The sequence below is a fragment of the Pseudophryne corroboree genome, chromosome 9 (assembly GCF_028390025.1).
Source record: "Pseudophryne corroboree isolate aPseCor3 chromosome 9, aPseCor3.hap2, whole genome shotgun sequence".
NCBI classification, from domain to species: domain Eukaryota; kingdom Metazoa; phylum Chordata; class Amphibia; order Anura; family Myobatrachidae; genus Pseudophryne; species Pseudophryne corroboree.
This window is the reverse complement of record NC_086452.1, coordinates 280059878-280083684: the sequence shown is the minus strand read 5'-3', so window position 1 is coordinate 280083684 and position 23807 is coordinate 280059878. Positions and strand designations below refer to the sequence as shown.

Below are 23807 nucleotides of genomic sequence, written 5' to 3'. Positions count from 1 at the left end.
GAATGGAAGCGCTTCGTAATAAGCCACCATTTTTACCAGGACTCTTGTGCAATGATGCACTGACACTTTTCCTGGTTTTAGGAGGATCCCGATTAGCTCGGATAACTCCCTGGCTTTCTCCTCTGGGAGAAACACCTTTTTCTGGACTGTGTCCAGAATCATCCCTAGGACCAGCAGACGTGTCGTCGGAACAACTGCGGTTTTGGAATATTTAGAATCCACCCGTGCTGTCGTAGAACTACTTGAGATAGTGCTACTCCGACCTCCAACTGTTCTCTGGACCTTGTTCTTATCAGGAGGTCGTCCATTTTCTTTGAAGACGAATCCTCCTTTCGGTCATTACCTTGGTAAGGACCCGGGGTGCCTTGGACAATCCAACGGCATCGTCTTGAAACTGATAGTGACAGTTCTGTACCACGAACCTGAGGTACCCTTGGCGAGAAAAGGCAAATTTTGGGACATGGAGGTAAGCATCCCTGATGTCCCGGGACACCATATAGTCCCCTTGTTCTTTGCTATCACTGCTCTGAGTGACTCCATCTGGATTTGAACCCTTGTAAGTGTTCAAATTTTTCAGATTTAGAATAGGTCTCACCTAGCCTTCAGTACCACCATATAGTGTGGAGTAATACCCCTTTCCTTGTTGTCGGAGGGGTAAATTTATCATCACCTGCTGGGAATACAGCTTGTGAATTGTTTTCAATACTGCCTCCCTGTCGGAGGGAGACATTGGTACAGCAGACTACAGGAACCTGCGAGGGGGGAAACCTCTTGACATTCCAATCTGTACCCCTTGGATACTACTTGTAGGATCCAGGGGTCCTGTACGGTCCCAGCGTCATGCTGAGAACTGCTGAGAACTTGGTAGAAGCGGTGGAGGGCTTCTGTTCCTGGGAATGGGCTGCCTGCTGCAGTCTTCTTCCCTTTCCTCTATCCCTGGGCAGATATGACTCTTATAGGGACGAAAGGACTGAGGCTGAAAAGACGGTGTCTTTTTCTGCAGAGATGTGACTTAGGGTAAAAAACGGTGGATTTTCCAGCAGTTGCCCTGGCCACCAGGTCCCATGGACCGACCCCAAATAACTCCTCCCCTTTATACGGCAATACATCTTTGTGCCGTTTGGAATCTGCATCACCTGACCACTGTCGTGTCCATAAACATCTTCTTGCAGATATGGACATCGCATTTACTCTTGATGCCAAAGTGCAAATATCCCTCTGCGCATCTCGCATATATAGAAATGCATCCTTTAAATGCTCTATAGTCAATAAAATACTGTCCCTGTCAAAGGTATCAATATTTTTAGTCAGGGAATCCGACCAAGCCACCTCAGCTCTGCACATCCAGGCTGAGGCGATCGCTGGTCGCAGTATAACACCAGCATATGTGTGTATACTTTTTAGGATATTTTTCAGCCTCCTATCAGCTGGCTCCTTAAGTACGGCCCTATCCGTAGATGGTACCGCCACTTGTTCTGATAAGCGTGTGAGCGCCTTATCCACCCTGAGGGGTGTTTCCCACCGCGCCTTAACTTCTGGCGGGAAAGGGTATACCGCCAATAATTTTCTATCGGGGGAAACCCACACATCATCACACACTTCATTTAATTTATCTGATTCAGGAAAAACTACAGGTAGTTTTTTCACCTCACACATAATACCCTTTTTTGTGGTACTTGGAGTATCAGAAATATGTAACACCTCCTTCATTGCCCTTAACGTGTGGCCCTAAAAGAAAATACGTTTGTTTCTTCACCGTCGACACTGAAATCAGTGTCCGTGTCTGGGTCTGTGTCGACCGACTGAGGTAAATGGGCATTTTACAGCCCCTGACGGTGTCTGAGACGCCTGGACAGATACTAATTTGTTCGCCGGCCCTCTCATGTCGTCAACCGGCTTGCAGCGTGTTGACATTGTCACGTAATTTCCATAAATAAGCCATCCATTCCGGTGTCGACTCCCTAGAGAGTGACATCACCATTACAGGCAATTTGCTCCGCCTCCTCACCAATATTTTCCTCATACATGTCGACACACACGTACCGACATACAGCACACACATAGGGAATGCTCTGATAGAGGACAGGACCCACTAGCCCTTTGGGGAGACAGAGGGAGAGTTTGCCAGCACACACCAAAACGCTATAATTATCCAGGGACAACCTTTATATAAGTGTTCCTCCCTTATAGCATTTTAATATATATACATATCGCCAAATCAGTGCCCCCCCCCTCTCTGTTTTAACCCTGTTTCTGTAGTGCAGTGCAGGGGAGAGCATGGGAGCCTTCCCACCAGCCTGTGAGGGAAAATGGCGCTGTGTGCTGAGGAGAATAGGCCCCGCCCCCTTTTCGGCAGGCTTCTTCTCCGGAGTTTTAGATATCTGGCAGGGGTTAAATACATCCATATAGCCTCAAGGGCTGTATGTGATGTATTTTTCGCCATACAGGTATTATACATTGCTGCCCAGGGCGCCCCCCCCCCAGCGCCCTGCACCCTCCGTGACCGCTGTGTGAAGTGTGCTGACAACAATGGCACACAGCTGCAGTGCTGTGCGCTACCTGATGAAGACTGAGAGTCTTCTGCCGCCTGGTTCCGGACCTCTTCATCGTCTGCAAGGGGGGGTCGGCGGCGCGGCTCCGGGACGAACCCCAGGGCGAGCCCTGTGTTCCGACTCCCTCTGGAGCTATGTCCAGTAGCCTAAGAATCCAATCCATCCTGCACGCAGGCGAGTTGAAAATCTCTCCCCTAAGTCCCTCGATGCAGTGAGCCTGTTGCCAGCAGGACTCACTGAAAATAAAGAACCTAAAAACTTTTTCTAAGTAACTCTTTAAGAGAGCCACCTAGATTGCACCCTTCTCGGCCGGGCACAAAAACCTAACTGAGGCTTGGAGGAGGGTCATAGGGGGAGGAGCCAGTACACACCATGTGATCCTAAAAGCTTGCTTTTGTGCCCCGTCTCCTGCGGAGCCGCTATTCCCCATGGTCCTGACGGAGTCCCCAGCATCCACTTAGGACGTTAGAGAGAAATTTTACAACCAAGTATGTACTGTTTGCAGATCCGAAGGGATAACAGTCAAGCAGAACAGGTGAGAGGGAGGGGGAAGTCTTGAAAGATCACGTACCCGTTAAGACACCTGGGTGCGGGAAGTTGTCTAAGTGGTTTAGCCAGACCTGGCCAAACTGCAGAAGTCAGCCTCCCACTCTCGGGAGGCCTGCCCCATCATGCCACAGGCTTGTCCTGTTTGGAAGCAGGCTGACAGGCAGCCCAAGATTGCATAGACTTGGTAGATTTGGAAGAACGAGCCTGTCTCGGATACATCTGACCCTTTGCTTTCCCTGGAGGTTGAAAGAAACGAAAAGTGGTACTCTTAGCCTTTGGAGCAGTAGGCTTAGTACTTGGGAGAAATGCAGTCTTGGCTGTAGCCAAGTCAGTCACGATCTTGTTCAGATCCTCTCCAAATAGTATGTCCCCCTTAAAACGGAGCACCTCCAAGGTCTTTTTGGAGTCCAGGTCCTGGAAGACCGTAACGACAAAATCCAATGAGCCAGGACAGACATAGTAGATGCCTTGGCCGCCATTACACCTGCTCCAGAGGCCGCCTCCTGAATATAGTGAGAGGCTGTGGCAAGTGTGTAGAAAGACTTCAGGCATCCCTACACATGCTTATGTTGGTTCCTTCAGTGAAGTGACAGTGGTGACAGGCAGAGAGTAGAAGACACCACGAGTCCACCGGCAGTGGCGTTTCCCACTTGTTACTCAACTCCACAGGGATAGGATAACAAGCCAACATCCTTCTAGACAGGGAAAATTTCTTTCCTGGAGACGACCAGGATTCATGACGTATGTCAATTAAGAGGTCAGAATAAGGTAAAACTACTTTAGCAACCTTCTGACATTTGAACTTATCAAATTTCTTAGACGTAGCAGGGGGCTCAATGTCATCAATTTGCAGAATCAGCTTGATAGCCTCCACTAGTTCAGGATCAACTTGAGTAGTAGTATTCTCATCAGAAACTGTATCAGCATCTGACGGATCAGTATAATCCCCATCCTCATTGGAAGAATCATCCGAAATATTTGTGGATTGTGAGGAAGACATGGCCCGCTTAGATGACCCTTTGGTCCCAGTAGAGCAAGGGCTACATTTTTCTTTAACCAAGGACTGATTTAATTGCTGTAACTGGGTAGACAAAGTATCCGCCCATGGCAGATTAACAGGGACAATAGGTGGCTGTAATGGCACAGGAGGTCCCACAGGGGAAGTAAGACGAGTTACAAGTGTAGTCAGCATATTGGAAAATACAGACCAAGTTGGACCCCGATTAGCCACAGGTGCTGCGAGCTGACTGGAAGGTGCAGAGCACCCAGTTCCTAAACCCTCAACTGAAAGATTTTCCTCAGGTACTTCTGTGGCACCAGCACTGCATGAAGCAGGAGAGTCTGCATAGTACCCACCCTGTGTAGTATTGAGAATGTAGCCTTAAGGCTGTAACACACTCCGGTTTTTCCCGGATGGCAAAAAGCCAGACAAACTTTGTCCGGCTTCTTGCCATCCAGGAGAAACCGGCAGTGTCTGTCACACAGGATGGCTTTGAGCCGTGTGTGATGCTGTGCGCATGCGCAGCATCAGACACTGCTTCAGAAAAAAACGGTGTGAGAAAGCTCCCCTTCACACATGGTTTACTGGCTCCAAAGACGGCCCGGCGGCCGCCGGACCTTCCAGTGGTGAGACCCGGCTGCAATCCGGCAGCCGGGCCTGGCAGTGCGAAGGGACCCTAGCCCTCACACTGTTAACTACAATGCCGGCACAGGAAAAAGCCGGCCGTCTTTTTCCCGGCCGGCAAAAGCTGGGTAGTGTCTTAGCCCTTAGGGCATATCCGTACAATCATAGCCAGACAAATACCTGACAAACTGTTATGTGGCAATAAACAGAGCACAAAGAGGATTTAAGCAGTGTGAGGTGACTGAGACAGTGAAAAAATACTTAACAGTATATCCTGTGGAATACTATATGGTATATGAGACCCCGACACTTGGCATCCCAGGGTACAGAATATAGTGATAGCAATATGTGTGATACACAGAATAGAAACCACAATGCAGCTATAGGCACACAGTCACAGGTAAAAATAAGAATTTACTCACCGGTAATTCTATTTCTCGTAGTCCGTAGTGGATGCTGGGGACTCCGTAAGGACCATGGGGAATAGACGGGCTCCGCAGGAGACTGGGCACTCTAAAGAAAGATTTAGTACTATCTCGTGTGCACTGGCTCCTCCCTCTATGCCCCTCCTCCAGACCTCAGTTGAGGAAACTGTGCCCGGAAGAGCTGACATACAAGGAAAGGATTTTGGAATCCAGGGTAAGACTCATACCAGCCACACCAATCACACCGTATAACTCGTGATAAACTTACCCAGTTAACAGTATGAACAACTGAGCATCACTCAACGGATGCCAACATAACCCTTTAAGCAATAACTATATACACGTATTGCAGATAGTCCGCACTTGGGACGGGCGCCCAGCATCCAATACGGACTACGAGAAATAGAATTACCGGTGAGTAAATTCTTATTTTCTCTGACGTCCTAGTGGATGCTGGGGACTCTAAGGACCATGGGGATTATACCAAAGCTCCCAAACGGGCGGGAGAGTGCAGATGACTCTGCAGCACCAAATGGGCAAACACAAGGTCCTCCTCAGCCAGGGTATCAAACTTGTAGAATTTTGCAAATGTGTTTGAACCCGACCAAGTAGCAGCTCGGCAAAGCTGTAATGCAGAGACCCCTCAGGCAGCCGCCCAAGAAGAGCCCACCTTCCTTGTGGAATGGGCTTTCACTGATTTTGGATGTGGCAATCCCGCCACAGAATAAGCCTGCTAAATCGTGTTACAGATACAGCGAGCAATAGTTTGCTTTGAAGCAGGAGCACCCAGCTTGTTGGGTGCATACAGGATAAACAGCAAGTCAGTCTTCCCGACTCCCGCCGTTCTGGTTACATAAACCAAAGCCCTGACTAAGTCAAGAAATTTGAAATCCTCCAAGTCACGAGTAGCCGCAGGCACCACGAAAGGTTGGTTCAAATGAAAAGATGACACCACCTTTGGCAGAAACTGCGGACGAGTCCGCAATTCTGCCCTGTCCATATGGAAAACCAGATGGGGGCTTTTACATGACAAAGCCGCCAATTCATACACGCGCCTAGCTGAAGCTAAGGCCAACAGCATGACCACTTTCCACGTGAGATACTTTAGCTCCACTGTCTTAAGTGGCTCAAACCAGTGGGATTTCAGGAAATCCAACACCACGTTAAGATCCCAAGGTGCCACAAAAGGGGGCTGAATATGCAGCACTCCCTTAAACGTCTGAACCTCAGGTAGTGAAGCCAGTTCTTTTTGGAAGAAAATGGATAGGGCCGAAATCTGGACCTTTATGGATCCTAATTTTAGGCCCAGTCACACCTGACTGTAGGAAGTGCAGGAATCGACCCAGCTGGAATTCCTCTGTAGGGGCCTTCCTGGCCTCACACCAAGCAACATATTTTCGCCATATATGGTGATAATGTTTTGCGGTCACGTCCTTCCTAGCCTTTATCAGCATAGGAATAACTTCATCCAGAATGCCCTTTTCTGCTAGGATCCGGCGTTCAACCGCCATGCCGTCAAATGCAGCCGCGGTAAGTCTTGGAACAGACATGGCCCCTGTTGCAACAGGTCCTGTCTGAGAGGCAGAGGCCATGGGTCCTCTGAGCAATTCTTGCAGTTCCGGGTACCAAGTCCTTCTTGGCCAATCCGGAACAATGAGTATTGTTCTCACTCCTCTTTCTTAGGATTCTCAGCACCTTGGGTATGAGAGGAAGAGGAGGAAACACAGACCGACTGGAACACCCACGTCCACAGCTATCGCCTGAGGCGTCGCCTGAGTGCGTCCACAGCTATCGCCTGAGGGTCCCTTGACCTGGCGCAATACCTCTTTAGCTTTTTGTTGAGGCGGGACGCCATCATGTCCACCTGTGGCAGTTCCCATCGATTTGCAATCTGCGTGAAGACTTCTTGATGAAGTCCCCACTCTCCCGGGTGAGGTCGTGTCTGCTGAGGAAGTCTGCTTCCCAGTTGTCCACTCCCGGAATGAACACTGCTGACAGTGCTTGCACGTGATTCTCCGCCCAACGAAGAATCCTGGTGGTTTCCGCCTTTGCCACCCTGCTTCTTGTGCCACCCTGGTGGTTTACATGGGCGACTGCTGTGATGTTGTCTGACTGAATCAGCACTGGTTGGTCTCGAAGCAGAGGCTCTGCTTGACTCAGGGCGTTGTATATGGCCCGTAGTTCCAGGATATTTATGTGCAGACAAGTCTCCTGACTTGACCACAGCCCTTGGAAGTTTCTTCCTTGAATGACTGCTCCCCATCCTCGGAGGCTTGCATCCGTGGTCACCAGGACCCAGTCCTGTATGCCGAATCTGCAGCCCTCGAGGAGGTGAGCACTTGCAGCAACCACAGAAGAGACACCCTGGCCCTGGGGGACAGGGTGATCATCCGATGCATCTGAAGATGCGTTCCTTACCACTTGTCCAGCAGATCCCACTGAAAGATCCTCGCATGGAACCTGCCGAAAGGAATGGCTTCGTATGACGCCACCATCTTTCCCAGGATTCGCGTAGAGTGATGTACCGACACCTGTTTTGGTTTTAAGAGGTCTCCGACCAGAGTCACGAGCTCCTGAGCCTTCTCCTCCGGGAGAAACACCTTCTGGTCTGTGTCCAGAATCATGCCCAGGAAGGGCAGACGTGTCGTAGGAATCAGCTGCGACTTTGGAATATTCAGAATCCAGCCGTGCTGACACAACACTTCCTGAGAGTGTGCTACGGTGATCAGAAACTGCTCCCTGGACCTCGCCTTTATGAGGAGATCGTCCAAGTATGGGATAATTGTAACCCCTTGCTTCCAAAGGAGCACCATTATTTCCGCCATCACCTTGGTAAATATCCTCGGTGCCGTGGACAGGCCAAACCTGAGGTACTCCTGATGAGGCGGATAAATGGGGACATGCAAGTCCAAAGACACCATAAAATCCCCCTCTTCCAGGCTTGCAATGACCGCTTTGAGCGATTCCATTTTGAACTTTAATATCTTCAGATAAATGTTCAGGGATTTTAAAATCAATATGGGTCTGACCGAACCGTCCGGTTTCGGTACCACAAACATAGTGGAATAGTAGCCCCTTCCCTCTACCACCACCTGCTGGAGAAGAAGTTTGTGAATTGCCACCAACACTACCTCTCCCTTTCCATGGGGGAAGCTGGCAAGGCCGATTTTAGGCAACGGTGAGGGGGCGTCACCTCGAATTCCAGCTTGTATCCCTGAGACACAATTTGTATAGCCCAAGGATCCACCTGTGAGCGAACCCACTGGTGGCTGAAATGTCGGAGATGCGCCCCCACGGCTCCTGGCTCCACCTGTGGAGCCCCAGCGTCATGCGGTGGATTTAGTGGAAGCCGGGGAGGACTTTTGTTCCAGGGAACTAGCTGCATGGTACAGCATTTTTCCTTTACCCCTGCCTCTGGCAAGAAAGGATGCACATCTGACTTTCTTGCTCTTCTGAGAACGAAAGGACTGCAATTGGTAATACGGTGCTCTTAGGCTGTGGGGGGACATAAGGCAAGAAATTTGACTTCCCAGCTGTAGCTGTGGAAACTAGGTCTGAGAGACCGTCCCCAAACAATTCCTCACCCTTATAAGGTAAAACCTCCATGTGTTTTTTTAGAGTCGGTATCCCCTGTCCATTGCCGAGTCCATAAGACCCTTCTGGCAGAAATGGACATTGCGTTTACTCTAGAGCCCAGCAGGCAAATGTCCCTATGGGCATCCCGCATATATAGGACTGCGTCCTTGATATGTGCCAGGGTCAGTAGAACAGTGTCCCTGTCCAGGGTATCTATCTCCTCAGACAGAGTATCCGTCCATGCTGCTACCGCACTACACATCCAGGCCAAAGCAATTGCTGGCCTCAGCAGTGTACCAGAATGTGTATGAACAGACTTCAGGATAGCTTCCTGCTTTCTATCTGCAGGATCCTTTAGGGCGGCCGTATCCCGAGACGGCAGGGCCACCTTCTTAGACGAGCGTGTCAACGCCTTGACTACCCTAGGGGAGGATTCCCAGCGTAACCTGTCTGTTGGCGGGAAGGGATACGCCATAAGTAATCTCTTGGAATTTATTACCTTCCTATCAGGGGAATCCCACGCTTTTTCACAATTCATTCAATTCATGTGACGGGGGAAAAGTCACTTCTTGCTTTTTCTCCCCATACATATAAATCCTCTTGTCAGGGACAGGATTTTCCTCAGAAATGTGTAATACATCCTTCATTGCTATCATCATGTAGCGGATGGCTTTAGTCATTTTAGGCTGCAACTTTGCATCATCGACACTGGAGTCAGACTCCGTGTCGACATCTGTGTCAACTATCTGGGATAGTGGGCGCTTTTGAGACCCTGACGGCCTCTGCGCTGTAGGATCAGGCATGGGTTGAGACCCTGACTGTCCCAAGGCTACAGCTTTATCCAATCTGTTATGCAAGGAGCTTACATCATCATTTAACACCTTCCACATATCCATCCAATCAGGTGTCGGCACCACCACCACATTTATCTGCACTTGTTCTGCCTCCACGTATCCTTCCTCAAACATGTTGACACAGGCGTACCGACACCGCACACACACAGGGAACGCTCTGACTGAGGACAGGACCCCACAAAGGCTTTTGGGGAGACAGAGTATGCCAGCACACACCCCAGCGCTATATAACCCAGGGATTACACTGTACCTTAGTGTCTACCCAGTAGCTGCTGTTTTATATACCTCTGCGCCTAAATTTATGTGCCCCCCCCCTCTTTTTTACCCTCTATTGTACCTGTATACTGCAGGGGAGAGCCTGGGGAGCGTCTTTCGAGCGGAGCTGTGAAGAGGAAATGGCGCTGGTGTGCTGAGGAAGAAGGCCCCGCCCCCTCAGCGGCAGGCTTCTGTCCTGCTTCTTATGTGTAAAAATGGCGGGGGCTCGTACATATATACAGTGCCTGACTGTATATATGCATATTTTTGCCATCAGGTATCTTAATTGCTGCCCAGGGCGCCCCCCCCCTGCACCCTACAGTGACCGGAGTGTGCAGGTGTGCTGTGGGAGCAATGGCGCACAGCTGCAGTGCTGTGCGCTACCTTAAGTGAAGACAGGAGTCTTCTGCCGCCGATTTCGATGTCTTCTTGCTTCTGCCGGCTTCTATACTTCTGGCTCTGCGAGGGGGATGGCGGCGCGGCTCCGGGAACGGACGATCAAGGTTAGGTATTTGTGTTCGATCCCTCTGGAGCTAATGGTGTCCAGTAGCCTAAGAAGCGCAACCTAGCCACATTTAGTAGGTTTGCTTCTCTCCCCTCAGTCCCACGTAGCAGAGAGTGTTGCCAGCAGAAGCTCTCTGAAAATAAAAAACCTAACTAAAATACTTACTTTCTTAGTAAGCTCAGGAGAGCCCACTAAAAGCACCCAGCTCTGGCCGGGAACAGATTCTAACTGAGGTCTGGAGGAGGGAAGAGCCAGTGCACACCAGATAGTACTAAAACTTTCTTTAGAGTGCCCAGTCTCCTGCGGAGCTCATCTATTCCCCATGGTCCTTACGGAGTACCCAGCATCCACTAGGACCTTCGAGAAATACAGAAATTACATATAAATAAAACTGCACTGGACTAGCAATACCACTTAGATATGTATGTATACAGATATACATCCAATGGTTACTGTGCATGGTTATAGCATGGTTATATCACAGAATACTTGTACTAAATATTCATATAGAAGTGCACTTGTTCTTAACTAACACTGTCTAAACGACATGTAAAATACTAAGTGCCTGTAAATGCACAGCGCTGATGACAGGCGGCTTTACTGAGGAGACAGTGCCCAGCAGCCCCAGGATCTGCGCAGCTCTGAAATGGTGCCCAAAGGATGACAGGGAGTGAGAGAGATGCAGCTCCAGGGTGGGAACACCTGCTGTAGATGGTGCCTGGAGCTGGGGGAGGGGCTACATGTCAGCACCTTATCCCCTCTGCTGGACTTCCCCACCGGGTACTATGGAGCCTATACTAAATGGACTTTAGTAAATCCAACCTGTGCTCCCTGCCCTGGTGGATCTAGTGGGATCCCTGCACTGCCAGTGTCCACGCCAGCAGCACGGTCCTTCTCCTGGGACCACGACCGGATCGCGATTTTGGCGGCTATCACCTGGGGGACCCTCATACCTCTACCCTGAAGTGCGGGCACGCGATCCAGGAGAGCAGCAGCGGTGATGTGTGCCTTTGATGACCGAAACGCCTCCGCTGCAAGTACCCGGCAACCAGGGCACTGGAGTATGCAGCGCCGCTGGGGGAGGTGATGGAGCCGCAGCACAGAATGACAGTATGACATACACAGCATCTAGTGCCTGTGCTGCGGCCCTTGATGTCTTCTTTCTTAAAAAGCTGTTATTAGTGCTGCCTAGCGTAGCCCCACCCAACTTACAAACAGAGCTCCAGTGCCTGGAGGCAGGGCTATAGAGGTGGTGCAGTGCATCCTGGGAACAGTTAAAGCTTTAGCCTGTTGGTGCCTCGGATCAAGATCCAACGCTACACCCAGATGTTATTCCCTGTGGAATACCAGTGTACCGCGCTGCAGAAAAAAGGATTACTGAACAGAGCCAGACAAAAGTACAGTAACCACTTCTTTGAGGGGGTGTAGTACAGCTGACCGGTGGTCTCCTGACTGCCGGTCAGCTTACAGACGCCGGGATCCCGGCGGAGAGGGACGAGTGCAGCATGTCCGACCTGCGGTCACCACGGGTTCTATTCCCACTCTATGGGTGTCGTGGACACCCACGAGTGGAAATAGTCCCTGTTGGTCGGCATGCCGACCATCGGGACAGTGACCCGTCGGGCTGGTGGAGGAGGTCATGTGACTGTTGGTCAGCTGACCAGCAGTCACATGAATACCACCCCTTTGAGGTCTAGCAGCTGGCACTTAACCCAAGCTACATTTTTACATTTTCTGTAGGTGGACCATGCAGAAATCCTCCAACAGATAGGATTTAAAAACAAAAATACTTGCCATCACTTTTCCTCTTATAAATATATTGTTCCATTTGGAAATCAAGGTTTGTGCCACCCAAGTGGGTTCCTGCTGCCAGGAACTTGAGGACATCTTCCTCCTTCATTTGCAGGACATCAATACCTCCGGACATTGTGACCCCTTTAAAGCTACGATGGGGTAATCTACAAAACAAAATATTTGCACAGGCAACCAAAGATTTTAAAGCACAGCTTGAATTACTCATTGCGAGTTTACATACTTCTGTTGTTAAAAACTATGTACAAGATCTTAGTCTGATATTACAAGCAATAAAGTTCAGAATGTACTAAGATCTGGAGAGCAATAAAATGGATAGAGAAACTGTCAGCTCCTGTCATTTTTCAAGCATATAACATGGCGGTTAGGAGAGACAGTACCAGTCTATCGAATCCTATTCTTAATACATCTGCCACTTATTGTGAAAGCAAAAATAGGATTTTAACTACCTACCGGTAAAACCTTTTCTTGTGGTCTGTAGTGGATACTGGGAATCCATTTAGTACCATGGGGTATAGACAGGTCCACTAGGAGCCATGGGCACTATAGACGTTTGGGTTTTTTAAAGTGCCAGGCTACAGTGGACCCAATCTATACCCCATGGTACTAAAGTACACATCCCCAGTATCCACTAAGACGTTACACTCTACAAGTGGAAAGCTGGAGTAGCAGCAAACAAATTAGTACCAAATTATCCCAGACAGGACGTCCCAATAGCTTACCATTCTCATCATGTTTAAACATGAGGCAGCACTTCCCCATTTCCAGCTCTTACACAGTGGAAGCAGCAGGAGCAGCGCAGGGCTGTGCAGCAAAAGCAGCACTGAAAATGACAGTATTCAACAGCAACCATACATTCAATGCCATTCCTACTTCTAACCCTCATTTTGAAGGCTGTGTTTGAATAAACAGGAGCTATAGTTATACCTCTTCCACTAGCTCTAAAAACATGGGTAAATGCGCTTGGGCGTGCATTTACCAGTGTTTTTCTAGTGAAAACGGCCACCCCTGCAAATTCCTGTATCAAGTGATCCAGGAATCCTGCCCAGGTAGCTTGCCGGGTTGAACACGTGTTCAACCCGGTAAGCTGTGTAGTGTAAACTGAAACAGTGTCGATGCGACAGCTCCTTTCACACTGTATGAAAGGGCGGCGCTGGGAGATCATATCACCCACCGCCACCAACCAGCTAATCTGCCGGGTTGGTGAGCACAGTGGGAAAGGGGGCTGAGCACGGGCTGCAGCCAGGTAGCACCCTTGTCAGGCTCCTGGTTGCGACCCGTGCTCAGTAGGTGCAAAAGGGGGCATAAGGCTAGGTACACACTAGTGCAACCAGCAATAGTGCCTATGTGCAGGGTGATTACCCTTCGCAGCAGGAGATTGCAGGTACACACTAGGCACATATTAATGAGCAGCAGAACAATCACTGTTCCCTCCATAATTATTCACTGTACCAAACAACCTTCAGTGCAACCCACGGAAGTGCGCAGTCGTACACTCAGCACAATACGGCCGATTTATCATTCCAATTCACCAGGATCTGGCAAATCTGCAGCATATTGTGCAAGTGTGTACCCAGCTTAAGTGCTCTCTCTCTATGGGGTCTATTTACTAAGCCTTTGAGAGAGATAAAGTATCAACCAACCAGCTCGTCATGCGTTTGAAAAATGGTTAGACACTGGTTTGATACTTTATCTATCCAAGGTTCAGTAAATAGACCCCCCTATCTCTCCACCACTAAAGCCAGGTATAGTGTTCAATAACATAGCACGTACACACTGAACATTCTCTTAACAACAATCAGTAACATCGTTGGCATTCCAGGACATGCAGCTGAACCCGACATTGACAGGTTAAGCTGCATGTCAACTCAATACTGGCGATTGCTGAACAAAGTGCAGGAGCACGCATCATTCATCAATATCACCCGACACACTGGACTATATAAGCGTATAAATAACATTGTATATCTTTTTAAGCTGAAAACGCACTGTTTGTGTACCTGGCATAAGACTGCAGTGATTTTAACAGTAAACAACTTTGCTATGCTATGAAAATTGGCATTTTAAATGAGGGGTTATATCGCACAGAAGCTGCGGGTTGCAAAGCAGATACCTAAAACCGATCGTTTCCTACAGTTTTAACCAGCCTGGAAAAACAAACGTATTTCCACTACCACCAACCACGTTTCGCCATCACGAGTTTAATTCTAAAACCATCTAACAGCGACACTAGTCACCCAAAGCCCGCGTACACTACAACCAGACTATGCAAACACCTCTAAGAAGGCCCGCGGCCCAACAGACGATGTGTGCCGTACACTCCCTTGCTGTGTTCACCAACAATCTACCGCTTCGTCTGGACGAAATAAACGTTCGATACCCGCACCCATTATTGATCTGTGCGCGTCTCCCCAAAATTACGACCACCTAGCACTCACCAGAAACAACGCCGTATAGAGGTTCTCCCGTTAAAGCCGGAGTAAAAGAGACCGCGTGAGCGTCTATAACGTCCTTAAATAGTCAGATGGCTGTCCAACCAGGCGCATGTATAAATGTTTGCTATAATAATTATCCAATCGGAGCTCAGCTTACTTCTCGGCCATATTGGCGCTCCAAATACGGAATTCTCGCGGTTGCCATCTTTGTAGAGTGAAAAAGGTGCTCAGGTTGTAATTTTTTGACGTTCGGATTCAGAATATCTGTCCTTATTATGGTCGGTTTGCTTTTAGTGGTGATCATTGTTGAATGATTAGGTTTCAGTGAGAGTCTAATACAGGCAGGGCCGGATTAAGACTATGGGGGGCTCAGGGCGCACTTCAGTCAGGGGGGCCCCTAATAAAGAGGCAGGCACACACATACACACATATCCCCACACGGTGCAGCATTCTAAGCAGCTGAAATAAATACTATAACAGCAGCATATATTTGGTAACGTTTCAGTGCCGTTTATAGGTGACACTTTCTATGTGCTGCTGTTATAGTGTTTATTTCAGCCGCCTGGAGTGCTGCACTATGTGGGGATGTGTGTGATTCAGAGTCTGCCGGGCACCCGGCGCTGATGGCTTTATTCTACAGAGAGCCAGACACCTTGCTGTGATGTGTGTGTGTGTGTGTGTGTGTGTGTGTGTGTGTGTGTGTGTGTGTGTGTGTGTGTGTGTGTGTGTGTGTGTGTGTGTGTGTGTATTTATTATAATGGGTGGGTGCATGTCAGAGCTACTTACTGAGGGCATCTGCTCCAATCCACTGGATCCTCTTCTAGATACTTGGTTTTCGATGTCCGAGCCTTCAAATCTGTAGACATGTAAAAGTACAGAATCCTATGAATGTATGAACCCTAGCACTACAGTATGTCAAGTCGGGCCACTATAATATGTCCCAGTCGTTACCACCAGGAGACACATATCTGCATTGCATGGATAGCCATGCAATTTCGTTAGGTGTTCCTGGGAGGTGATTGGATAGTGGTTAATGGCGGTAGACGTGTCAATGTCAGGGACTGCGTCATAAAATGCAGTTCCATTGGCACTGGCAGCCATGATCCAATGGACATTCTGAGCACCAAAGGGATTCTATAATGTGTGATGGTGCAACCGATGTTTGATCGATGGCCCGTCTTCATGCACACATCGACAGATTTGCATTACAGCTGGTGGACGACACATAAGGGCGCCCACCGACTGCGGCATTAGCATAAAGACGTAGTAGCAGCTGCTGCAGCTACTGCAAATCCACCCACCTCCAAATCAGGCTCAAAGGGATATTCAATTACCCCCCGAAGAGACATCTGGAGTAAAAAACCCCGATGTTTCTTTGGGTGCTGCGGTTGGGCTATTTGATTTAGTCGGCTGGTAAAAAGTGCATTTTCACCCGAAAACACACAGGTTCAGTGAAACCTGTCTGTTTACGGGTTTACGGCAATACAGTGTTTACGGCAGTGTTTATGGCAATACAGTACACCCGACAGCAAGTCAGGGTAATTGAATATCCCTTTCAGTATTATATAACCCCACCCCACCACCCAGATAACAGTAAATAAGATTTTACTCACCGGTAAATCTATTTCTCGTAGTCCGTAGTGGATGCTGGGGACTCCGTAAGGACCATGGGGAATAGACGGGCTCCGCAGGAGACTGGGCACTCTATAAGAAAGATTTGGTACTATCTGGTGTGCACTGGCTCCTCCCTCTATGCCCCTCCTCCAGACCTCAGGATACTGTGCCCGGAAGAGCTGACACAATAAGGAAGGATTTTGAATCCCGGGTAAGACTCATACCAGCCACACCAATCACACCGTATAACTCGTGATACTATACCCAGTTAACAGTATGAAATATAACAGAGCCTCTCAACAGATGGCTCAACAATAACCCTTTAGTTAGGCAATAACTATATACAAGTATTGCAGACAATCCGCACTTGGGATGGGCGCCCAGCATCCACTACGGACTACGAGAAATAGATTTTCTCTAACGTCCTAGTGGATGCTGGGTACTCCGAAAGGACCATGGGGAATAGCGGCTCCGCAGGAGACTGGGCACAAAAGTAAAAAGCTTTAGGACTACCTGGTGTGCACTGGCTCCTCCCCCTATGACCCTCCTCCAAGCCTCAGTTAGATTTTTGTGCCCGAACGAGACGGGTGCAGGCTAAGGGGCTCTCCTGAGCTGCTTAGTGTAAAAGTTTAAAGTAGGTTTTTTTATTTTCAGTGAGACCTGCTGGCAACAGGCTCACTGCACCGAGGGACTAAGGGGAGAAGAAGCGAACTCACCTGCGTGCAGAGTGGATTGGGCTTCTTAGGCTACTGGACATTAGCTCCAGAGGGACGATCACAGGCCCAGCCATGGATGGGTCCCGGAGCCGCGCCGCCGGCCCCCTTACAGAGCCAGAAGAGTGAAGAGGTCCGGAAAATCGGCGGCAGAAGACGTCCTGTCTTCAATAAGGTAGCGCACAGCACCGCAGCTGTGCGCCATTGCTCTCAGCACACTTCACACTCCGGTCACTGAGGGTGCAGGGCGCTGGGGGGGGGGCGCCCTGAGACGCAATAAAAAACCTTTTTTTGGCAAAAAATACATCACATATAGCTCCTGGGCTATATGGATGCATTTAACCCCTGCCAATTTTTCCATTAAAAAGCGGGAGAAAGGCCGCCGTGAAGGGGGCGGAGCCTATCTCCTCAGCACACTGGCGCCATTTTTTCCTCACAGCTCCGTTGGAAGGCTCCCTGACTCTCCCCTGCAGTACTGCACTACAGAAACAGGGTAAAACAAGAGAGGGGGGGCACTAAATTGGCATATTAATATATACAGCAGCTATATTAGGGAAAAACACTTATATAAGGTTATCCCTGTATATATATAGCGCTCTGGTGTGTGCTGGCAAACTCTCCCTCTGTCTCCCCAAAGGGCTAGTGGGGTCCTGTCCTCTATCAGAGCATTCCCTGTGTGTGTGCTGTGTGTCGGTACGCTGTGTCGACATGTATGAGGAGGAAATGGTGTGGAGGCGGAGCAATTGCCTGTGTTAGTGATGTCACCCCCTAGGGAGTCGACACCTGACTGGATGGTCTTATGGAAAGAATTACGTGATAGTGTCGGCACTTTACAAAAGACTGTTGACGACATGAGACAGCCGGCAAATCAGTTAATACCTGTACAGGCGTCTCAAACACCGTCAGGGGCTATAAAACGCCCGTTACCTCAGGTCGATACAGACACTGACACGGACACTGACTCCAGTGTCGACGGTGAGGAAACAAACGTATTTTCCAGTAGGGCCACACGTTACATGATTCCGGCAATGAAGGAGGTTTTGAACATTTCTGATACTACAAGTACCACAAAAAAGGGTATTATGTGGGGTGTGAAAAAACTACCCGTAGTTTTTCCTGAATCAGATGAATTAAATGAGGTGTGTGATGAAGCGTGGGTTTCCCCCGATAAAAAACTGCTAATTTCTAAAAAATTATTGGCATTATACCCTTTCCCGCCAGAGGTTAGGGCGCGTTGGGAAACACCCCCTAGAGTGGATAAGGCGCTCACACGCTTATCAAAACAAGTGGCGTTACCGTCTCCTGATACGGCCGCCCTCAAGGAACCAGCTGATAGGAAGCTGGAAAATATCCTAAAAAGTATATACACACATACTGGTATTATACTGCGACCAGCAATCGCCTCAGCCTGGATGTGCAGTGCTGGGGTGGCTTGGTCGGATTCCCTGACTGAAAATATTGATACCCTGGACAGGGACAATATATTATTGACTATAGAGCATTTAAAGGATGCATTTCTATATATGCGTGATGCACAGAGGGATATTTGCACTCTGGCATCAAGAGTAAGTGCGATGTCCATTTCTGCCAGAAGAGGGTTATGGACGCGACAGTGGTCAGGTGATGCGGATTCCAAACGGCATATGGAAGTATTGCCGTATAAAGGGGAGGAGTTATTTGGGGTCGGTCTATCGGACCTGGTGGCCACGGCAACGGCTGGGAAATCCACCTTTTTACCCCAAGTCACCTCACAGCAGAAAAAGATACCGTCTTTTCAGGCTCAGTCCTTTCATCCCCATAAGGGCAAGCGGGCAAAAGGCCACTCATATCTGCCCCGGGGCAGAGGAAGGGGAAAAAGACTGCAGCAGACAGCCTCTTCCCACGAACAGAAGCCCTCCCCCGCTTCTGCCAAGTCCTCAGCATGACGCTGGGGCCTTACAAGCAGACTCATGCAAGACGGTGGGGGCCCGTCTCAAGAATTTCAGCGCGCAGTGGGCTCACTCGCAAGTGGACCCCTGGATCCTGCAGGTAGTATCTCAGGGGTACAAATTGGAATTCGAGACGTCTCCCCCTCGCCGGTTCCTGAAGTCTGCTTTACCAACGTCTCCCCCCGACAGGGAGGCGGTATTGGAAGCCATTCACAAGCTGTATTCCCAGCAAGTGATAATCAAGGTACCCCTCCTACAACAGGGAAAGGGGTATTATTCCACGCTGTTTGTGGTACCGAAGCCGGACGGCTCGGTGAGACCCATTTTAAATCTGAAATCCTTGAACACTTACATAAAAAGGTTCAAGTTCAAGATGGAGTCACTCAGAGCAGTGATAGCGAACCTGGAAGAAGCGGACTATATGGTGTCTCTGGACATCAAGGATGCTTACCTCCATGTCCCAATTTGCCCTTCTCACCAAGGGTACCTCAGGTTTGTGGTACAGAACTGTCACTATCAGTTTCAGACGCTGCCGTTTGGATTGTCCACGGCACCCCGGGTCTTTACTAAGGTAATGGCCGAAATGATGATTCTTCTTCGAAGAAAAGGCGTCTTAATTATCCCTTACTTGGACGATCTCCTGATAAGGGCAAGGTCCAGAGAACAGTTAGAGGTCGGAGTAGCACTATCTCAAGTAGTACTACGACAGCACGGATGGATTCTAAATATTCCAAAATCGCAGCTGATTCCGACGACACGTCTGCTGTTCCTAGGAATGATTCTGGACACAGTACAGAAAAAGGTGTTTCTCCCGGAGGAGAAAGCCAGGGAGTTATCCGGCCTAGTCAGGAACCTCCTAAGACCAGGCCAAGTGTCAGTACATCAATGCACAAGGGTCCTGGGAAAGATGGTGGCTTCTTACGAAGCGATTCCATTCGGCAGATTCCACGCAAGAACTTTTCAGTGGGATCTGCTGGACAAATGGTCCGGATCGCATCTTCAAATGCATCAGCGGATAACCCTGTCTCCAAGGACAAGGGTGTCTCTCCTGTGGTGGTTACAGAGTGCTCATCTCCTAGAGGGCCGCAGATTCGGCATTCAGGATTGGGTCCTGGTGACCACGGATGCCAGCCTGAGGGGCTGGGGAGCAGTCACACAGGGAAGAAATTTCCAGGGCTTGTGGTCAAGCATGGAAACGTCACTTCACATAAATATCCTGGAACTCAGGGCCATTTACAATGCCCTAAGTGAGGCAAGACCTCTGCTTCAGGGTCAGCCGGTGTTGATCCAGTCGGACAACATCACGGCAGTCGCCCACGTAAACAGACAGGGCGGCACAAGAAGCAGGAGGGCAATGACGGAAGTGGCAAGGATTCTTCGCTGGGCGGAAAATCATGTGATAGCACTGTCAGCAGTGTTCATTCCGGGAGTGGACAACTGGGAAGCAGACTTCCTCAGCAGACACGATCTTCACCCGGGGGAGTGGGGACTTCACCCAGAAGTCTTCCACATGATTGTGAACCGTTGGGAAAAACCAAAGGTGGACATGATGGCGTCCCGCCTCAACAAAAAACTGGACAGATATTGCGCCAGGTCAAGGGACCCTCAGGCAATAGCTGTGGACGCTCTGGTAACACCGTGGGTGTACCAGTCAGTGTATGTGTTCCCTCCTCTTCCTCTCATACCAAAAGTACTGAGAATCATAAGAAGGAGAGGAGTAAAGACTATACTCGTGGCTCCGGATTGGCCAAGAAGCACTTGGTACCCGGAAATTCAAGAGATGCTCACGGAAGACCCGTGGCCTCTACCTCTAAGAAAGGACCTGCTCCAGCAGGGACCATGTTTGTTCCAAGACTTACCGCGGCTGCGTTTGACGGCATGGCGGTTGAACGCCGGATCCTGAAGGAAAAAGGCATTCCGGATGAAGTCATCCCTACCCTGATCAAAGCCAGGAAAGATGTGACCGTACAACATTATCACCGTATTTGGCGAAAATATGTTGCGTGGTGCGAGGCCAGGAAGGCCCCTACAGAGGAATTTCAACTGGGTCGATTCCTGCATTTCCTGCAAACAGGACTGTCTATGGGCCTAAAATTAGGGTCCATTAAGGTTCAAATTTCGGCCCTGTCAATATTCTTCCAAAAAGAACTAGCTTCTGTTCCTGAAGTTCAGACGTTTGTCAAGGGAGTACTGCATATACAGCCTCCTTTTGTGCCTCCAGTGGCACCTTGGGATCTCAATGTAGTTTTGGGGTTCCTAAAATCACATTGGTTTGAACCACTCACCACTGTGGACTTAAAATATCTCACATGGAAAGTGGTAATGCTGTTAGCCCTGGCTTCAGCCAGGCGTGTTTCAGAATTGGCGGCTTTATCCTATAAAAGCCCTTACCTAATTTTTCATACGGACAGGGCAGAATTGAGGACTCGTCCTCAATTTCTCCCTAAGGTGGTTTCAGCATTTCACTTAAACCAGCCTATTGTGGTGCCTGCGGCTACTAGGGACTTGGAGGATTCCAAGTTACTGGACGTAGTCAGGGCCCTGAAAATATATGTTTCCAGGACGGCTGGAGTCAGAAAATCTGACTCGCTGTTTATCCTGTATGCACCCAACAAGCTGGGTGCTCCTGCTTCTAAGCAGACTATTTGCTCGTTGGATTTGTAGTACAATTCAGCTTGCACATTCTGTGGCAGGCCTGCCACAGCCAAAATCTGTAAAAGCCCATTCCACAAGGAAAGTGGGCTCATCTTGGGCGGCTGCCCGAGGGGTCTCGGTTTTACAACTTTGCAGAGCAGCTACTTGGTCAGGGGCAAACACGTTTGCTAAATTCTACAAATTTGATACCCTGGCTGAGGAGGACCTGGAGTTCTCTCATTCGGTGCTGCAGAGTCATCCGCACTCTCCCGCCCGTTTGGGAGCTTTGGTATAATCCCCATGGTCCTTTCGGAGTCCCCAGCATCCACTAGGACGTTAGAGAAAATAAGAATTTACTTACCGATAATTCTATTTCTCATAGTCCGTAGTGGATGCTGGGCGCCCATCCCAAGTGCGGATTGTCTGCATTACTTGTACATAGTTATTGTTACAAAAATCGGGTTATTGTTGTTGTGAGCCATCTTTTCAGAGGCTCCTTCTGTTATCATGCTGTTAACTGGGTTCAGATCACAAGTTGTACGGTGTGATTGGTGTGGCTGGTAAGAGTCTTACCCGGGATTCAAAATCCTTCCTTATTGTGTACGCTCGTCCGGGCACAGTATCCTAACTGAGGCTTGGAGGAGGGTCATAGGGGGAGGAGCCAGTGCACACCAGGTAGTCCTAAAGCTTTTTACTTTTGTGCCCAGTCTCCTGCGGAGCCGCTATTCCCCATGGTCCTTTCGGAGTCCCCAGCATCCACTACGGACTATGAGAAATAGAATTATCGGTAAGTAAATTCTTATTTACCGGTGAGTAAAATCTTATTTTCTCTGACGTCCTAGTGGATGCTGGGGACTCCGTAAGGACCATGGGGATTATACCAAAGCTCCCAAACGGGCGGGAGAGTGCGGATGACTCTGCAGCACCGAATGAGAGAACTCAAGGTCCTCCTCAGCCAGGGTATCAAATTTGTAGAATTTAGCAAACGTGTTTGCCCCTGACCAAGTTGCAGCTCGGCAAAGTTGTAAAGCCGAGACCCCTCGGGCAGCCGCCCAAGATGAGCCCACTTTCCTCGTGGAATGGGCTTTCACAGATTTAGGATGCGGCAATCCAGCCGCAGAATGCGCCAGCTGAATTGTGCTACAAATCCAGCGAGCAATAGTCTGCTTAGAAGCAGGAGCACCTATCTTGTTGGGTGCATACAGGACAAAGAGCGAGTCAGTCTTCCTGACTCCAGCCATCCTGGAAACATAAAGTTTCAAGGCCCTGACTACATCCAGTAACTTGGAATCCTCCAAGTCCCTAGTAGCCGCAGGCACCACAATAGGTTGGTTCAAGTGAAAAGCAGATACCACCTTTAGGGAGAAACTGGGGACGAGTCCTCAATTCTGCCCTATCCATATGAAAAATCAGATAAGGGCTTGTACAAGACAAAGCCGCCAATTCTGACACACGCCTGGCCGAAGCCAAGGCCAATAACATGACCACTTTCCACGTGAGATATTTCAGATCCACAGTTTTAAGTGGTTCAAACCAATGTGATTTCAGGAAACTCAACACCACATTGAGATCCCAAGGTGCCACGGGAGGCACAAAAGGGGGCTGAATATGAAGCACTCCTTTTACAAAAGTCTGAACTTCAGGCAGTGAAGCCAGTTCTTTCTGGAAGAAAATCGACAGGGCCAAAATCTGGACCTTAATGGAACCCAATTTTAGGCCCATAGTCACTCCCGACTGTAGGAAGTGTAGAAAGCGACCCAGCTGAAATTCCTCTGTTGGGGCCTTCCTGGCCTCACACCACGCAACATATTTTCGCCATATATGGTGATAATGGTTCGCGGTTACTTCTTTCCTGGCTTTTATAAGCGTAGGAATGACTTCCTCCGGAATGCCCTTTTTCCTTTAGGATCCGGAATTCAACCGCCATGCCGTCAAACGCAGCCGCGGTAAGTCTTGGAACAGACAGGGCCCCTGCTGCAGCAGGTCCTGTCTGAGCGGTAGAGGCCATGGGTCCTCTGATATCATTTCTTGAAGTTCCGGGTACCAAGTCCTTCTTGGCCAATCCGGAACCACGAGTATCGTTCTTACTCCTCGCCTTCTTATTATTCTCAGTACCTTTGGTATGAGAGGCAGAGGAGGGAACACATAAACCGACTGGTACACCCACGGTGTCACTAGAGCGTCCACAGCTATCGCCTGAGGGTCCCTTGACCTGGCGCAATATCTCTTTAGCTTTTTGTTGAGGCGGGACGCCATCATGTCCACCTGTGGCCTTTCCCAACGGTTTACCAACAGTAGGAAGACTTCTGGATGAAGTCCCCACTCTCCCGG

The 23807-nt window shown here is 49.3% G+C and overlaps 1 protein-coding gene across 3 annotated transcripts in view; it reads right to left on the bottom strand.

Annotated features, from left to right (window-relative positions):
• Nucleotides 1-14698, bottom strand: part of LOC134958013 (small ribosomal subunit protein uS2) — a 92312-nt gene extending 77614 nt beyond the window's left edge. For all 3 annotated transcript variants that reach the window (XM_063940316.1, XM_063940317.1, XM_063940318.1), the window contains exons 1-2: nucleotides 14591-14698; nucleotides 12135-12298 (exon numbers count right to left, since the gene is read on the bottom strand). In XM_063940316.1, the coding sequence (XP_063796386.1) occupies nucleotides 12135-12267 (133 nt within the window). In that variant the 5' untranslated portion in view covers nucleotides 12268-12298; nucleotides 14591-14698. The remainder of the gene's footprint in view (nucleotides 1-12134; nucleotides 12299-14590) is intronic.
• Nucleotides 14699-23807: the final 9109 nt, after the last annotated feature.